The sequence below is a fragment of the Gorilla gorilla genome, chromosome 16, assembly GCF_029281585.2.
Source record: "Gorilla gorilla gorilla isolate KB3781 chromosome 16, NHGRI_mGorGor1-v2.1_pri, whole genome shotgun sequence".
Lineage (NCBI taxonomy): Eukaryota > Metazoa > Chordata > Mammalia > Primates > Hominidae > Gorilla > Gorilla gorilla.
In genome coordinates, this window is record NC_073240.2 from 16,215,543 (window position 1) to 16,235,012 (window position 19,470).

At 41.8% G+C, this 19,470-nt stretch overlaps 1 protein-coding gene across 1 annotated transcript in view; it reads right to left on the reverse strand.

Annotated features, from left to right (window-relative positions):
* Nucleotides 1-1,215: 1,215 nt before the first annotated feature.
* The window catches only part of LOC115931040 (inactive serine/threonine-protein kinase TEX14-like), a 38,317-nt gene continuing 20,062 nt past the window's right edge, over nt 1,216-19,470 (reverse strand). Inside the window, 5 exon segments of the mRNA XM_063698388.1 lie at nt 1,216-1,507; nt 8,602-8,704; nt 13,930-14,720; nt 17,832-17,982; nt 18,426-18,616. Of these exon segments, the coding sequence (XP_063554458.1) occupies nt 1,482-1,507; nt 8,602-8,704; nt 13,930-14,720; nt 17,832-17,982; nt 18,426-18,616 (1,262 nt within the window). The 3' untranslated portion in view covers nt 1,216-1,481.

Below are 19,470 nucleotides of genomic sequence, written 5' to 3' on the forward strand. Positions count from 1 at the left end.
AAATTTAAACATAGATTTACCATATGCCCACTCCTAGATATATAAAGAAAATTGTAAAAATACGTCCACACAAAAACGAGTACATGAATCTCATCACAGTACATTATTAATCATAGTCAAAAAATGAACACTACTCAAATATCCATCAACTAATGAATGGATAAACAAAATATAGTACACTCATGCAATGGGATTCAGGCATATAAAGCAATTAAGTGCTGACACAAGATACAACATGGATGAATCAGGACAACATGCTAAATAAATGAAGCCAACACAAAAGGTCACATATGATTCTGCTTTTTCTGATATTTGGCATATGCTAGTCCATAGAGACAGAGAATAGACTAGTGGTTGCCAGGGGCTGGGAAAAGGGGGAAATGGGGAGTAACTGCTAGTAAGTATGGAGTTTCTTTTTGAAATGATAAACATGTTCTAGAGTTAGAGAGTTGTGATAGCTGTACAACTTTATGAATACATTAAAAGCACTTAAAGCACCTACAGTCCCAGCTACTCAGGAGGCTTGAACCTCGGAGGCAGAGGTTGCGGTGAGCCAACATCACACCACTGCACTCCAGCCTGGGTGACAGAGTGAGACTAGAAATGTGGGAAAAAAATGCACTTAGTGTACACTGAGAGTGGATACTGGGCTAAAAGTGAAGTGACAGGCCTCAAACTAGGCAAATCTTCTGTACACATATCTGACAAGGGACTTCAGGAAATCCTAAAAGTTTCAATCATGAAATAGGAGACTATAGACAAAAGACTTGAACAATGCACATAAGGAACCCAAATAACCCATAAACAAATGAAAATAAGCTCAGCCTCCTTCCAAACCACACAAGACTATTTTATATGCAACTGAAAAAATGATATCAAGTAAAGGCAAGAATGTGCACAAACCAGTACCCACATAAGCTGCCAGTGGGAATGTAAAATGGTGTTACTTCTTAGCAAATTTCGTATCATGTATTAAATAGTTCACTGTGCATAATCTTGGGCCAAGCACTGCCAATCCTGGGCACATATCCTGGAAAATCTCCACATGTGAACCAAAAACCAGCACCATTGTATGGATTATCAAAAAAAAAATCAAAAATAGAATGGAAAAACAAATTTCACTCTCTACAATCATATAATCAGACACTGCAGCAAGGAAAATGAATGAATGTAAGAAAACCACAATAGTAGCACAAAACAGCAAGTCAGAATATGTAAGGCATGATTCCTTTTATGTAAAGTTTCAAAATATGGAAAACTCAAAAATATCTTCTGTACGGAGAAAAACATACATTCTTAGAATATATTAGGCAAAGACTTTTACTTGTTTCTTTTTCAGTTTAAGGATCTGCTGATCTACTTTTGCAATTTCTCAATCTATACGATCCATACTCTGTATTAACTCTTCGTTTGAAAGTTTTGAAGGTAAAGCATTTTGTTCATCTCCACATGGTTGCACCGAAATTGGAGAGGATGGAGCTTCATGTTTGCCTCCGAATGCTGGATCCTTTAGAGAATAAAACCAAGAAAAACAATTCATTTCTCACTAATAGAGTCCAGATTGCCTTAAATGAAAAAGTCAGTTTTAAACCACAGCAGAGCCATGTGTAATATGTGTCTAATGAAACCTTTAGTAGTAACTTTCATATTTACATATATGCAAATTCTCACCTCACTTTTATAGTTTAGATATACCATGTACTATTCTGAAGAGTCTAAAACCTATACAAAGTCAGGTGAGTTAGTGTTGATCAGCCTCTAGTGTAACAATACTGAAATTATAGAGAATTTATAGGTAAATAATGCAATCATGACAAAGGAAGATACCAACTTCTCAGCCATTTCGTTGCAATGGCTCTTCAAATGGCCTGAACCACTGGCTGGGAAATAGTATTCCAGGTAAAACCTGTGTGTCCACCCAACTTAACAACTATAACATGGCCAAGTGTTCCTATCAAAAGTTTTCAGGCTTTCCAAACCAAAACTGAGGTACACAAGTCAGAGAAGTGACCTAGGAACTCCAGCTGCTACTATCTCTGGGCCTACTTCCATAAAGCCCACACTATGGCATACACAACATTTCCTTAGCCAAAAACATCCCATTGTGCCTCCAAATCAGCAGAGATGTAGCAGAATGAAAGCCCCTTCACCCAAAATCCACTACCTTCCAACACACATCCACACACACCCTATTAATTTCCAGTCTGCTGTAAAGATATAAGCAATATTATAAAACAGATAAATTGTAGAGTACTAATTTTACTTAGACTATGAGAAACCTACAATGAGGGTGGTTCACAGGATTACAGAACCCTAAAATGTATTAAATAATGATTAAGGAACTGTGAAAAGTCAATAGTTCTGAGCCAAGAATGCATACAGGAGATAACTGGACAGTTGCTTCAAAACACCGTAGTACAGATATTTCAGCTAATATACACTGATGAAAAGCCTCATATTCTGTAATAGTATGCACTGAATCTGAGAGGCCTTCTGGGAAAATAAGATTATGGCTATACCCTAAAACCTGTACAATTCTGTAAGGAAAACACCAATAAAAGCAATTACAATTCTCATAGACTTAATAGAGTTAAAGCTCTAGTATCCTTTGCATCTGGCATACAGTCAATCTTTGGCAGCTTTAAGCCCTACAGTTTATGATGCCTCTCTTAAGATGTAAATACGTGAGGTCATTGGCTTCCAAAATAAACCAGTATGTTTCATCCAAATAAAATATCAGTGGCCGGGCATGGTGGCTCATGCCTGTAATCCCAGCACTTTGGGATGCCAAGGCAGGCATATCACAAGGTCAGCCTGACCAACATGGTGAAACCCCGTCTCTACTAAAAAATTCAAAAATTAGCTGGGCGTGGTGGTGGGCACCTGTAGTCCCAGCTACTTGGGAGGCTGAGGCAGGAGAATGGCTTGAACCCAGGAGGGAGAGGTGGCAGTGAGCTGAGATTGTACTACTGCACTCCAGCATGGGTGACAGAGCGAGACTCCGTCTCAAAAAAAAATTTAAAAAAAGTCAGATTTGGCATATAACCATCTATATCAACCTGTTTTTCTCCCCCTCCCTCCTTTATCAACGTTAAAAACATACAAGAAAATTTGTCTTCACATTGTCTTTTCAATGCTTGAATCTTCACTAACACTGTGAAAAGCACAACAGTTCTTAAATTCACTAAAGCAGTTACTGCTTGCACTAAATGAAAACTAAATGCAGAATGTTCAAATATTCTTAAGTCTTCATGTGTTGTGAAGCTTTTTTCTTTCATTATGAGACAGTGTACTCCTGAGAACTTAGAAATGTTAATGCATAAAGAAAGATCTTTGGTGAACCACCAGAACTTTCATGATACATTAATATCATTTTCCAACTATATGCATATGAGTAAATTTGTGTTACAGAAACATACAAAATAGCAAAAGAGATTACATTTTGATTCAGCAGACTTCAAAAGTGCTCCTCAGGTGATTCTGATGCATGCCCAAAGAATTAATATTACAAATGAATATTTTCCACTGACTTCCTTTCTAAATATTAAATATTTAATAAGAAACCAAATCCTCAAGTGCCTACTTATATAACAGGAATAGGGTGGTGGATCAAAACAGACAAGATATCTGCCTTCATGAAGCTTACAATCTTGGGTTGAAACAGCAAGATACCAATCCTGAAGAAAAAGAGTTAGATTCTTACCTCACATCTTACACAAAAAAAGCCAAGTAATAGCAAACATTTATAAGAGGCTTATTAGCAAATCACAAAAAGCCTCCAGTTAAAAAAAAAAAGATTCACATTATCTTGGGTTCAGGAAGGCCAAAAGCAAAAGATATAAAAGACATTAGTTTTCAAAAAGAGAGATTGATGGACAAAATAAAAAACAATCTTCTGCTGGGCACGATGGCTCACACCTGTAATCCCAGCATTTTGGGAGGCTGAGGCAGGCAGATCACTTGAGGTGAGGAGTTCAAGACCAGCCTGGCCAACATGGTGAAACCCCATCTCTACTAAAAATACAAAAATCAGCCAGGTGTTGTGGTGCAGGCCTGTAATCCCAGTTACTCAGGAGGCTGAGGCAGGAGAATGGCTTGAACCTGGGAGGCGGAGGTTGCGGTGAGCAGAGATGGCACCACTGCACTCCAACCTGGGTGACAGAGGAAGACTCCATCTCAAAAAAAAAAAAAAAAAAAAAACACATGCAAAAACACAATCTTCTGCTTATCAAAACAGTAATAACAAATTAAAATGACAAATGATTAAATAGGAAAACCATTTGCAAAACATGCACTCTAACAACTCAATACAAAATAAACCAACAGAAAAATGGGCAACATATATGAAAAAACAATTTACAAAACAGGAAAAATAACCAATAAACAAATAAAAAAAGTTAAATTTTACTAAAAAATAATAAGTTAAAAACATTCATCAAATTAACAATCTTTTTTTAAACAATAAACGTGGTGTCAGCAAGGATACAGAAGGAGTGGGTACCTTTATTTATTTTTATTTTTATTTTTTATTTTTTGAGATGAAGTCTTGCTCTTGTCCCCCAGGCTGGAGTGCAATGCGCAATCTCAGCTCACTGCAACCTCTGCCTCCCAGGTACATGCGATTCTCTTGCCTCAGCCTCCTGAGAGTAGCTGGGATTACAGGCGCCTGCCACCACGCGTGGCTAATTTTCGTATTTTTAGTAGAGACAGGGTTTCACGATGTTGGCCAGGCTGGTCTCAAACTCCTGACCTCTGGTCATCTGCCTGCCTCGGCCTCCCAAACTGCTGGGATTACAGGCATGAAATAAATAAATAAATAAATAACTATATTTAAATAAAGTTATATAAATAACTTTAATCAGTGAACTTTATTTTTTCATATGTGGAATACTAAGTAGCCACTAACAATACAGTTATAAACTTATTGGCACAAAAAGCTAAGCACATATTTAAGCAAAAGTAAAGTTAAACAGAATGTACAAAGTGAGAACATTAAAATATTCGTACGGGCTGACTCTGGACACACTGCCTATGGGTTAGCCCTGTTCCACAAGGAGCAGCAGCAAAAAAAAAAAAAACAAAAAACCCATAAAATAAAATTAATTAAAATTAAAATAATACACACACAAATAGGGAAGAGTCAACATGAAAATGTTAATAACTTTTAACTGGTAAAACTGCAGGTAATTTTTTCTTTCAAGCTTATTTAATTCTTCTATAAATGATATACCTAGGCTTAACATTTAAAAAAAAAATCTAACAAATGTTAGTTCTTTTTAAATCCTTACTTCTGGAGCTAGGCAGTTGGGAGAGAATGGGGAGAGGGAGACGGAAAGAGAAGTATTAGTTAGTAGTAGTAGTCATGGTTTACACTTTAGAGGAAAAAAAGCAGGACTAGAGTCAGGGGTCCTGGGTTAATTCCAACTCAGGAGGTACTACCTAGGTCACTTAATTTTTCTGAACATCCAGTTTCTCAACTATAACATGGAAATGGGTCACACTACAACTCAACACATCTCATTTTAATGAATGAGTTTTTAAGACACTTTTCTGCTAAAAAATGAAATTCTGTAAATTACATTTGTGGTAATGTATTCAGCCATGGAAGATGACCTTTATTCACTATATTTTTAAATTTCTTTTTTTTAATGCAGCAGAACATTTCTTATAAACTCCACAGACTACTGTAGGATAAAGATATTTCACATGATAAGGTGAGTCACAAAACACCTAGAAACTTAGCTAATTTCTAGCTTATGGCAAAGAATTTTTCCCCATCCAACTTACTATTTTGAAAAATTTCAAATTCACTTAAAAGTTGAAGAAACAGTATAATGGACACTCATTTATCCTTCATCTGGATTCACCAGTAGTTAACATTTTAACATATTTGCTTTCTGTGTGTGTCTGTGTATGTTTATAAAACTTCATTTTGGCTGAACTATTTGAAAATAAATTGTAGATACGTTTATTATCTTTTAAATTACTCTTCATTGCATGAAAACTCAAAGAAAATGTGTGGGTACTTATTTATCTGATATCAGGGAAGAACGGGCAATCAGGCATAAAGGTTAATAAACATTATAGAAAAAAGATTTGATGGCAGTAAAAACATTTTAAACTTCAGTATGCTTTAAAAAAAAGAAAAATTGAAAAAAAAGACACTGGGAAAAATATTAGAATATGTTAGGCAGGCAGATTACTTGAGGCCAGGAGTTCGAGACCAGCCTGGCCAACATAGCGAAAACTTGTGCCTACTAAAAATACAAAAAATTAGATGGGGCCGGGCACAGTGGCTCACGCCTGTAATCCCATCACTTTGGGAGGCTGAGGCGGATGGATCACCTGAGGTCAGGAGTTCGAGACCAGCCTGACCAATATGGAGAAACCCCGTCTCTACTAAAAATACAAAATTAGCCGGGCCTGGTGGTGCATGTCTGTAATCCCAGCTACTTGGGAGGATGAGGCAGGAGAATCGCTTGAACCTGGGAGGTGGAGGTTGCAGTGAGCCAATAACGCGCCATTGCACTCCAGCCTGGGGAACAAGGGCGAAACTCCATTTCAAAAATATAAAAAATAAATAAATAAAATGTCTGGACATTTTCCTTCATTCTCCCTTATGTACATATTTGCCAACATGAAACAAACAGCAAACTCATCATTAGTCTCAATCACCACTAGGGGGAGGAATATAAAGTGTTTTTTTCCCAGGAGAACTGATTTCAAAGTTGTGGATTAGTGCTACCTTTTATCCACAGGAAAAAAAAAAAAAAAAAAAAAAACTAAAACTGATATACTAGTCTGCCTTGAAAAACGTATATTGGCTGGGCATGGTGACTCACACCTGTAATCCCAGTAGTTTGGGAGGCTGAGGTGGGTGGATCACCTGAGGTCAGGAGTTCAAGACCAGCCTGGCCAACAAGGTGAAACCCCATCTCTACTAAAAATACAAAAAATTAGCTGGGCATGGTGGTGGGCACCTGTAATCTCAGCTACTCAGGAGGCTGAGACAGGAGGATGGCTTGAACCCGGGAGGCGGAGGTTGCAGTGAGTCGAGATCACGCCACTGCACTCTATCTAGCCTGGGCAACAAGAGTGAAACTCCATCTCAAAAAAAAAAAAAAAAAAAAACGAAAGAAAAAAAGTTATTGCCCTTTTAGTAATTCCCTTACTTATAATACCTAAATTTAAACTAAAAAAAATTTAATAAATTTTTTAAAAATTAAAAACTAATTCCCACACACCAAATAAATTGGTTTTACTTAAGTTTGTTCTTTATTTATTTATTTATTTATTTATTTTTTGAGTCAGAATCTCACTCTGTTGCCAAGGCTGGAGTGCAGTGGTGCCATCTCAGCTCACTGCAACTTCTGCCTCCTGGGCTGAAGCGATACTTTTTTTTTTTTTTTTTTTCTTTTTTTTTTGAGACGGAGTCTTGCTCTGCCACCCAGGCTGGAGTGCAGTGGCACGATCTCCTCTCACTGCAAGCTCTGCTTCCTGGGTTCATGCCATTTTCCTGCCTCAGCCTCCCGAGTAGCTGAGACTATAGGTGCCCGCCACCATGCCCGGCTAATTTTTTGTATTTTTAGTAGAGACGGGGTGTCACCATGTTAGCCAGGATGGTCTCGATCTCCTGACCTCGTGATCTGCCTGCCTTGGCCTCCCAAAGCGCTGGGATTACAAGTGTGAGCCACCGTGCCCGGCTGTTCAAGCTATTATTGAGCTTCCACCTCCCGAGTAGTTGGGATTACAGGTGCCCACCACCACGCCCGGCTAATTTATGTATTTTTAGTAGAGACGGGGTTTCACCATGTTGGCCAGGCTGCTCTCGAACTCCTGACCTCAAATGATCCGCCCACCTTGGCCTCCCAAAGTGCTAGGATTACAGGCGTGACCCACCACACTCGGCCTGTTTTACTTAAGTTCTTTAAAACTCAGAGTGTGTGTGTATGTATGAATATATGTATGTATGTATACATATGCACCAATATATGTGTATATGCATATATATGCATGAATACATATATACCTATGTATGCATGATACATATACATATATGTATGAATATATTATATATACATATATGTGTATGAATATATATACAAACATACACACACTCTTCTTCCAGTAATTTGTGCTAAAGTCAATTCATTTCATTCAACTGGCTGGAAATCACACACCCCAAGGTCATAGTGACATTGTTCAACTCTCTCTCTGGAATCAGTGACACTTACTTTAAACAACCTTGGTTTCCAATTAGTTTAGTTTCTGAAGCACTGGTAAGTGGAATAACTGGTGTTTGTTTTTATAAGAAAAACTATCTGGGCAGTTGTGGAAAGGCAAGATGCTTTGCTTCTAACAACTGATGAGTTCTGTCTGATTAACCTGCCAGCCACTTGGGCTTTGATGTCTCCTCAAGTTCCCATGACACTGCTCTTCCTACTCACTCAGTGGGAGAACCTGCCAATCTGCATTACTCTTCTTCATCACTCACAGTCCTTTTGTCACTAGACATAAGAAGATCACTGAGTGGCCTCAGAGACACACAGAAGTCTGTGTGACATAGTGACATTAAGAACAACAAAATGTTGAACCACCTACTGGTATTTTGGATCCTGCTTCTTTCCAAACTGTCCTTGGCTCCTTGAGTGCACTGAAATTGTTCATCTGTGTTCTGTTTTCCAGGGTCAGAAAGAGTCAGCAGCTTAAAAAGCAATAAACATGTTTCAGAGCTTTGATGAGAGCATTCCCATTCTCTTCACTGTCACACTATTTTCAAAGCCATTCTTGCTAAATGTATAGAAATAACCAGACCTACCAGGATTTCCCTTTGCATCTTTCCTATCTGCTAACCCATCTTTTATCTGGAGGTCGTTTTTTGTTTTGTTTTTATTTTGAGACAGAGTCTGGCTCTGTTGCCAGGCTGGAGTGCAGTGGCAAGATCCTGGCTCACTGCAACCTCCGCCTCTCGGGTTCAATAGATTCTCCTGCCTCAGCCTCCTGAGTAGCTGGGACTACAGGTGCACACCACCACACCCAGCTAATTTTTGTATTGTTAGTAGAGACAGGGTTTCACCATGTTGGCCAGGATGGTCTCGATATCTTGATTTTGTGATCCACCCACCTCGGCCTCACAAAGTGCTGGGATGATAGGCGTGAGCCCCTGTGCCCAGCTTATCTGGAGGTCTTTACCCAGAAATGTTGGCCTCCAGGAACCTAGCCCAGACAGGATACAAGTGGAGAATAAGCAGACAAGATAGAAATTAAAAAAAAAAATCCACTTTCCTGAGCATTTTCCCCCTCCTATATGAATATGAAGACAGCAGATCTTTGTGGCAGGAGTTTATAAGGCCCTTGGGTTCTAGTCTAAGTGCTTTTCGACTAACCTAAGAGAATCTTTTTCTTTTCTTTTCTTTTTTTTTTTTTTTTTGAGACAGGGCCTCACTCTTTTGCCCAGACTGGAGTGCAGTAGCCTGGTCTTGGCTCACTGCAACCTCTGCTTCGCAGGCTCAAGAGATTCTCGTGACTCAGCCTCCTGAGTAGCTGGGATTACAGGTGCACACCAGTACCACTCAGCTAATTTTTTATATTTCTAGTAGAGACGCGGTTTCACCATGTTGGCAAGGCTGGTCACGAACCCCTGACCTCAAATGATCCACCGTCCTTGACCTCCCAAAGTGCAGGGATTACAGGTGTGAGACACTGCACCCTGACGCTAAGAGAATCTTGTACTTATCCATAAAATAAGACCTTGTACTTATCCATAAAATGAGAATGATAATACCTACCACTGGGGATGCTATGAAAATAAAACAGAATACAATAAAGGTTACAATACTTAGGAAACAGCAAAAGTAAAACAAATGAAAGTCTATGCTCTTTATTCAAGAGACCATCAGCTCTACTTATCCCAATTTTAACATAATTTTAACAAACTTAGTTAATTATATTTCCTAGCCTACAGCAAATTAAGGCAACAAATATGGAGTTTGAGATGGGAGCAAGATGTGTAAAAGTGAGAAGGAGGCACAAAAAATTACTACATGCTCCCTGAAGTATAAGATCCAGAGGCCTTTGTATGGGCAAACACTCCTTAGCAGAAGCTTAAGACAGCCCTATATCATGATGCTTCACCATAACAGGTGTTCAGAAAAATACCACTGTCACCAAGAAAAGGTTAGAATATGTTTAGAATATAATCAAAATAGATATTTAGAATATCATGAAGTTTGTAATGTTTTCATTCAATATAATTAAAATTTTAAGACCTAAGAAATTAAAGAAATAAACTTCAGTTGTCTGAAAAATGCATTTAGATGGAGACGGCTTTTTCCCTGATGCTAGAAAAAGAGGGTGACGTTTTTAAGGAAAAAATAAATATGGTATCATTGTTCTATATCCTATGTACTAGTAGATGGTTTCCAGCAGTGGCAGCCATCAATTCCCTCCTGTCCACCCTGCCACGCCTCCTATAAGGAGCTAGAATCTATTTCCCCACCCAGTGAATCTGGGCTGGCCTCGTGAATTTCTTCGATCAACAGAGAGCAGTGAAAGTGATACGATCCTAGGGTCAGGACTAAGTTTTAAGAGGTCAGGTAGTTTTAGCTTTCACTTGCAAAGTCAGCTGCTATGCTGTAGAGAAGCTTGGGTGAGACTATCTATTGAATGACAAGTCAAGTGCAAAGAGAGGCCACCTGGAGGAGCTCAAGGTACCAGACATGTAAGTAGAGGCTTCTTGGACCTTCTTGCCCAGTCCAATCTCCAGCTGACTGCAAACAAGTGAGTGATGCTAGCCAATGGCCATGTGGAACAGAAGATCCACTCAGGTGAACCTGTCAAACTCCTGACCCACAGAATTGTGAGAAATAATAAACTATTGTTATTTTAAGCCATTAGGTTTTGGGCTTTGTTGTTGTTGCTATGCAGCAATAGATAACAAAATATAATATATAAAAGTTATTTCAGGCTGGGTGCGGTGGCGGACACCTGTAATCCCAACACTTTGGGAGGCCGAGGCGGGTGGATCACAAGGTCAGGAGTTTGAGACCAGCCTGGCCAATATGGTAAAGCCCCATCTCTACTAAAAATACAAAAATTAGCCGGGCATGGTGGTGCACACTTGTAATCCCAGCAACTCGGGAGGCTGAGGCAGAAGAATCACTTGAACCCGGGAGGCGGAGGTTGCAGTGAGCTGAGATGGTGCCACTGCACTCCAGCCTGGGTGACAGAGCAAGATTCTGTCTTTAAAAATTAAAAAAAAAAAAAGTGATTTCTAACAGTTTTCTAGCAAACTCAAATTTTCTGTGGAAACAGAAATATTAGGATATAAGTAAATTCTTTGTGCTTTTTTGTTTGTTTTTGAGACAGGGTCTCACTCTGTTGCCTGTGCTAGAGTGCCATCACATGATTTCACCTCACTGTAATCTCAACTTCCTGAGCTCCGGTGATCCTCCCACTTCAGCCTCCCAAGTAGCTGGGACTACAGGCACATACCACCATGCCCAGCTAATTTTGATATCTTTTGTAGGAACAGGGTTTCGCTATGTTGCCCAGGCTGGTCTCGAACTCCTGGGCTCAAGTGATTAACCTGCCTTGGCCTCCCAAAGTGCTGGAATTACAGGTATAAACCACTGCACATGGCTGTGTCTTCTCTTTATATAAAAACAAATGACAGCTGGGCATGGTGGCTCTTGCCTGTAATCCCAACACTTTGGGAGGCCAAGGCGGGTGGATTGCTTGAGCTCAAGAGTTTGAGAGCAGCCCGGGCAACATAGTGAAACCCCATCTCTATGGAAAAAAAAAAAGATAAAGAAATAAATACCAGCCGGGCGTGCTGAGACCCCATCTCTACAATTCACAAAATTAGCCGGGTGTGCTGGTACAGCCTGCAGTCCCAGCCTGTAGTCCCACCTACTCAGGGGTCTGTGGCAGGAGGATCGCTTGAGTCCAGAAGATTGAGGCTGCAGTGAGCCATGATAGTGCCACTTCACTCCAGCAAAAATAAATGCCAATGCTTTTCCAAATGTTCTAAGTGAGGACTGAAGCCTCACTAAGATTCAGTATTGTACAATGAAAGAACAACAGACCAGGAGTCAGGAGACCTGCCCCTAACCAACTTGGCCCTTGGTTGTAGCACAGCAAGTTGAAGGGTGGCAGGGAGAGCTATCCGCCCTGTATAGGCAATAAAAGGCCGATATGGCCAGGCACGGTGGCTCACGCCTGTAATCCTAGCACTTTGGGAAGCGGAGGCAGGTGGATCACCTATGGTCAGGAGTTCAAGACCAGCCGGGCCAACATGGTGAAACCCTGTCTCTACTAAAAATACAAAAAATTAGCCAGGCATGGTGGCACATGACTGTAGTCCCAGCTACTCGGGAGGCTGAGGCAGGAGAATCGCTTGAACCTGGGAGGCAGAGTTTGCAGTGAGCAGAGATCCTGCCACTGTACTCCGGCCTGGGCAACAGAGTGAGACCCTAACTCAAAATAAATAAAATAAACTAAAAAATAGAAAAGAGAATAACTGTTAAGCAGAGAATTTTAAAACAGTAACAAAACCCAGTAAAAGTTGGCCTGCTTTTTATCACCATGGGCCAGCTATTCTAAATAATATCAGTAATAACATCCGCCTTCCAATGAGGCAGACCTCTCCCACCCCACCCGCATCTTGACATCGCTGGGCCTCAGGAAGTTTACATCGCGGGGCTTGAGCTTCACACTCTGTAAATTGACAGGGCTAATCCATGTCTAAGGGATCTCCCAACTCTAAAATTCTAAAATTCAAGAGGCAGCCAGCTCTTTTGAGTGTGAACTTGTTCAAATTCATTAATTCATTCATCCCCTCATTCCTTCACTGACCATTTATTGAGTTCCTTCTATGTACTGGTCACCATCAGCCCTGTCCTTAAGGAAACTCACGGAAGAACCTCTCTGAAAGCTATACCTCCTAGCCAGCTCCCATGGTGTCTGCTCACCTCCTCTGAGGGGTTTTCTTTGACCCACCAGGTCCCTCAGTCCCCAGCTGTTATCTGAGCTACTTATGGGCAGAGTTTGTGGCTTATTCATCATCAGAACCCAGAGTCTAGGCCAGGCGAGGTGGCTCATGCTTGTAATCCCAACACTTTGGGAGGCCAAGGTGGGCAGATCACCTGAGGTCAGGAGTTGGAGACCAGTGGTGACCAACATGAAGAAACCCCATCTCTATTAAAAATACAAAATTAGCCAAGCGTGGTGGCACATGACTGTAATCCTACCTACTTGGGAGGCTGAGGCAGGAGAATCACTTGAACCCCAGAGGTGGAGGTTGTGGTGAGCCAAAGATCACACCATTGCACTCCAGCCTGGGCAACAAGAGCAAAACTCTGTCTCAAAAAAACAAACAACGACAACAAAAAAAACCCGGAGTCTAGATAGCCTCTGGCTCTATATATGTTTGCTGAATGAGTGAATGAATGAATAGCAGCTTAGAATGGAGATTAATACCTATCCAAGATACTTTATTCAGTAAGTTGAGCCATGCAAAATTGCCAATACTTGACCATTTTAACTAATAAAACAGCAATTTAATATGGTTCAGTTTGATACATACGAATTTACAGAGAAGGACATGGCCTGTGTGTTGGGTCTGAACTGGGAGACAGAGAGTATCTACCTTGGAATTCCACCATGGAGGACTGATTTCCCAAAGCTAAGAGCACCTTGCTATGAGTCGGTTGCATATATATGTCAGTCCCTCCACATAGGTTAGGGGCAACGTCAAACCCAGCCCTGGGGTCCTGCTTAGGCTTCCCCTTCCTCCCACTTAGGTTACCTAATGGCTCATCTCTGACTGATCCCCAGTGTTTACTTTGGAGACTTGGGTGAAAGTTTCCAGCCACAACAATTTCTTTTCCTGGATCTTTTGCCAAAATGTCCCCCTTGAAAGTCTCTTACCATTCTTGGAAATCTTGGTAGGGTTGGGTAGTTGCCACTGGTGTCTGGCTGCTGACCCCCTGAAAGCTGTAGGACAGGAGGAATATAGTTTAAAGATGGAGGGCCCACGGCCAGAGGTAACTTGTAGGCATTTGTAAACTCTCTTGAAGTGGCCCATAAAGACATGCGCTCTTCCTGCTCCTTCTGTTTCATCTCAACTTCATCTAATATCTGCTCGATAATCCTCAGCCTATCATCATTCTCATGCATTATTGTCTGCATAATCTTCAGATCCAGCACACACTTACTGATGAGATACTCCTCAGTCATGGACATGTTGTTCAAATTGCTCTTGGCTTCTATGGTTGACTCAGGAAGGCTGAGTGAACTGAGTGAACCGTTTTGCCAGTCCCAGTCCTCAAAAGAGTACTCTGTCTCAGCTTTTGAAGAGCTCTCATCCTCACTGCAAAAACAACACGCCTCTCTCTCCATCTTATCCAGCTCTTCTTCCATGGATTTCAGTTCACCTACCTGGTTAGGTCCGTCTGCCTCCAAAGATGAAGCAGCTCCTGGAGGCTCTTCTATGTCATCTTCCAAAATCAAGCAGCCTGAGTAGATCTCGTTGATTTTGAAACTGCAGAGGCTTGGCTGATCTGTGCTGGGGCTGCTGGCCTCTTCTGCCATAAATGGAGCAGGGCAAGGAGCATCTTGATTCTGAGTCTCCCTGGCCATCAGACATGCATCTGGGGCCTGAGGATCTAGTGTCTCCTCAGTGAATAAAGAGTGAACCCTTGGTGAAAGAGGTTGACTGCCTATTGAAAAAAACAGCAAAATGCAACTCATTAAAATGAACATATTTGGCAGCTAAGCAGCCTTGGCTTGTTCAAGAGGCAAAGACTGTCAAAAAAAAAAAAAAAAAGCTTTTTATTTTCCCACCCCCTTCCCAGTTGTGGAAGACTAGAGGATACGCTCACAAAGGGTGAGGGAGTATGTGTGCCCTAGGGGAAAGCTCCTATTTTGACATGGAATGAGGCAGAAATTGTTGTCAGGGCGGGGGTCTAGCCATGGAGGAAATATTCTAAGCTTTATTGTGTGTCCAAACATGCATAACTGTCAGCACATGCAAATTACAGGCCCCTGAATCTTGTTTTCTTTTGTTTTATAGAGATGGGGTCTTGCTATGTTGCCCGGGTTGCTCTCAAACTCCTGGCTTTAATCCTCCCGTCTCACTCTCCCAAAGTGCTGGGATTACAGGTGTGAGCCACCATGCCCAGCTCCCCTGAATCTTAAGGACCACATTCATAGCCTTCTTTTCACACACAAGAGTTTGACTATTTCTCAGTTAAAGTTATGCTCTTGGTGAGCATCTGATAAAAGTAGCCTAGGGCCGGGCGTAGTGGTTCACGTCTGTAATCCCAACACTTTGGGAGGCCAGGGCGGGTGGATCACTTGAGGTCAGGAGTTCGAGACCAGCCTGACCAACATGGTGAAACCCCATCTCTACTAAATACAAAAAATTAGCCAGGCATGGTGGTACATGCCTGTAGTCTCAGCTACTTGGGAGGCTGAGGCAGGAGAATCGCTTGAACCTGGGAGACAGAGGTTGCAGCAAGCCGAGATTTTACCATTGCCCTCCAGTCTGGGCAAAAAGAGTGAAACTGTCTCAAAAAAAAAAAGGAGCCTAGATACCACCCAAGGAGCCATTACATTATGGGAGTAATGAAAAAACTAAAAAAATTATGCTAGGATTGGCCACCCACCACCCCTGGTTTACAGGTGTACAGCTTACAGAGAATGGGATGAAGCTGTCAAAGTAATGAGGTTACAGGGCCACTCTGGAGGCCTCCAGCACTGCTGAAGGAGAGTCAGAGTGAATGGTCATTTGGCTGGAATTGGAAGGCCTGGGTTCCAGTTCTATAACAAGTTCTCTGTGATCCTGAGCAGGTTACAACTTCTCTGAACCTTAGTTTTCTCATCTGTAATATGAAGGCATTAAGCCTGATGACTGCAAGGTCCTTTCCAGTTCTAAATTCTAAGGTTTTCAAATGTACTAAAATGTAGTAAAACTGGTTGGACAAAGTGGCTTATACCTGTAATCCAAGTGCTTTGGGAGGCTAAAGTGGGAGGACTGCTTGAGGCCAGGAGTTCAAGACCAACCTGAGCAACATAATGAGACGTCATCTCTTAAAAAAAAAAAAAAAAACAAAAACTTTTTTAGGCCAGGTGTGGTGGCTCATGACTGCAATCCCAGCACTTTGGGAGGACCAGGTGGGAGGATTGCTTGAGTTCAGGAGTTCAAGACCAGCCTGGGCAACATCGTGAGACCTTGTCTCTACCAAAGATTTTAAAAATAAGGCTGGGCACAGTGGCTCACGCCTGTAATCCCAGCACTTTGGGAGGCTGAGGCGGGTGGATCACGAGGTCAGGAGGTCGAGACCATCCTGGCCAACATGGTGAAACCCCGTCTCTACTAAAAATACAAACAATTAGCTGGGCATGGTTGTGTGTGTCTGTAATCCCAGCTACTTGGGAGGCTGAGTCAGGAGAATTGCTTAAACCAGGGAGGCGGAGGTTGCAATGAGCCGAGATCGTGCCACTGCACTCCAGCCTGGTGACAGAGTGAGACTCCATCTCAACAACAACAACAAAAAATTAAAAGAATTAGCTAGGTGTGGTAGTACACACTTGTAGCCCCAGCTACTTGGGAGGCCAAGGCAGGAGGATTACTTGAGCCTGGGAGATTGAGGCTGCAGTGAGCTATGATTGCACCACTGCACTCCAGCCTCAGAAACAGAGTAAAACCATGTCTCATGAAAAAAAAAAAAAAGAAAAAGAAAAAAAAACTTAAAAAAAATTAGCAGGATATGGTGGCATGTACCTGTAGTCCTGTGTACTCGAGAGCCTTGAGCCCAGGAATTGGAGGCTGCAGTAAGGTATAATTGTGCCTCATACTCCAGTCTGGGCAACAGAGTAAGATCCTCTCTCTTAAAAAAAATGGTAATTTTCTTCTTTAAACTATTCCAAATTCTCCATAATGAGTGTTTTTATTTGTGAAACAATTAGATAAATTCTTAAGAGTAATCACGCTAGAAATAAACTCAATTATTATGACTTAGTTCTAGATCCACGCTAGGTATATATATGGATCCCCAAAAGTTTACCTTAATAATTTTAAGGATCTTGATTTTTTTCCTAAGGCATTCATCTTTTCCCAGTATAAGCTGTAACTACAGTGGCCAGGCACAGTGGCTCATGCTTGTAATCCTAGCACTTTGGGAGGCCAAGACAAGCAGATCACTTGAGGCCAGGAGTTCAAGACCAGCCTGGCCAATATGGCAAAACCCCGTCCCTACTAAAAATACAAAAATTAGGCCGGGCGCAGTGGCTCACATCTGTAATCCTAGCACTTTGGGAGGCTGAGGCAGGTCACCTGAGGTCAGGAGTTTGAGACCAGCCTGGCCAACATGGAGAAACCCCGTCTCTACTAAAAATACAAAATTTAGCCGGGCGTGGTGGCATGCACCTGTCATCCCAGCTACTCAGGAGGCTGAGGCAGGAGAATTGCTTGAACCCGGGAGGCAGAGGTTGCAATGAGCCAAGACCACACCATTGCACTCCAGTCTGGGCAACAGAGCAAGATTCCATCTCAAAAAAAAAAAATTAGCCCAGCATGGTGGCACATGCCTGTATTCCCAGCTACTCAGGAGGCTGAGGCATGAGAATCGCTTGAACCCAGGAAGTGGAGGTTGCAGTGAGCTGAGATCATGCCACTGTACTCCAGTCTGGGAAATAGAGCTAGACTTTATCTCACAAAACAAACAAGTTACATCTACAGTTTAGAGGACTCAATTAGTTGCAGCTCATGTGACTCTCAGAACACATTTGTGTCAAAGTAACACAATCTGTGAATTAAGGTAACATACCCATTTCCTTTAGCTCTATGATTTCCACGTCAGGGGTCTCTCTGGGGTGTTCTGAAGTCAGTCCTAGATAGACATTGACATCAGGATGGAGTCCGTATCTCTGCACTCTGGGGCTCTCGGTTGGTTGAGTTCTCTGGGCTCCAGTAAAATCCTGTAACACAGGAAATACTGTCAAGGACATAGTCTCAGTCATCCTGAATGTCACTGGTGCTTTAGAAACCATCTATGTATCTGATAAACTCCCTCTTATTCCTGTTGGGTAGACTGACTTTAGTCCTAATTAACTAGTTTATTGTTATTGCCAATACCTTAAAAGCAATAATAATAGCTACCGTTCACTGAATCTCCACTAAGTGCCTACAATGTGCCCCTACTATGCATATGTGTTGAACCTCCCTAGCTCCCCTCCTCAATTCCATGCTGCTTTCACCAAGTTAAGCAGTTAGGCTATTCTCAAGAACACAGAAATGGTGTAATAAAACGAGGATTTCCAAAATTTCTTACGACTTGGTCTCTAGCTTCATCTTGTCTCTAACTCCCCACACTCCTGAGTTAGGTAAGCAGAAATAAACTCCCAACAACTTCAGGGCTTGCCTTTAAGTCATTCTTCAGAATATACCGGATATCTTGAAGGTTCATAGTTCGGTCTTTCTGCTTGACGTGGATGCCTGACTTAACAATATCACAGTAAGGTTTCGGAAGCCTGACATCAGCTTCTAAATAATTCCCCAAGACTAAGGCTTTTTTAACAACTGAGTCATCTAAGCCATTCCAGGGTATGTCATCTGTAAGGAAAAAGTCATACAAAAGAGTAAATTAGGAAACCAGAGAGTGGAGTGGGGAGAAAAGAAATCAGATGAAGCTGGGTAACCTTAGGCAAGTCACTTAACTCCTTTATTTTTTTTTCTAATCCACTGTACTTTAGAAACAATTCATTTCCTTATATATTAATTTCTCTCTAGAAAAACTACCCAGAAGGGTCGGGTGCGGTGGCTCACACCTGTAATCCCAGCACTTTGGGAGGCTGAGGCAGGTGGATCACAAAGTCAAGAGATCGAGACCGTCCTGGCCAACATGGTGAAATCCCCTCTACTAAAAATACAAAAATTAGCCAGGCGTGGTGGCGCGCACCTGCAATCCCAGCCACTCAGGAGGCTGAGGCAGGAGAATCGCTTGAACCCAGGAGGCAGAGGTTGTAGTGAGCTGAGATTGCACCACTGAACTCCAGCCTAGCAACAAAAACAGAAAACAAAAAACAAACCAAAAAAAAAAAACTACCTGGAAGGCCAATTCATAAGTGAGAAGCCACTTTGCCCATTTACCAGGGAGATCACTGCCACAGAGATAGGAAACAATAGTGTCAGCAACATGTACACATGGGCTCCCCGCTGGCAGGGGAGCCCAATATTCATCTCACGTATATTGTCATTTTGCCTCTGGGACTGCAAACACCATAAAAAAGCAGCCCTTGGCTGGGCGCGGTGGCTCACGCCTGTAATCCTAACACTTTGGGAGGCCGAGGTGGATGGATCACCTGAGGTCAGAAGTTGAAACCAGCCTGGCCAACACAGTGAAATCCCATCTCTACTAAAAATACAAAAATTAGCTGGGTGTGGTGGCGAGCACATGTAATCTCAGC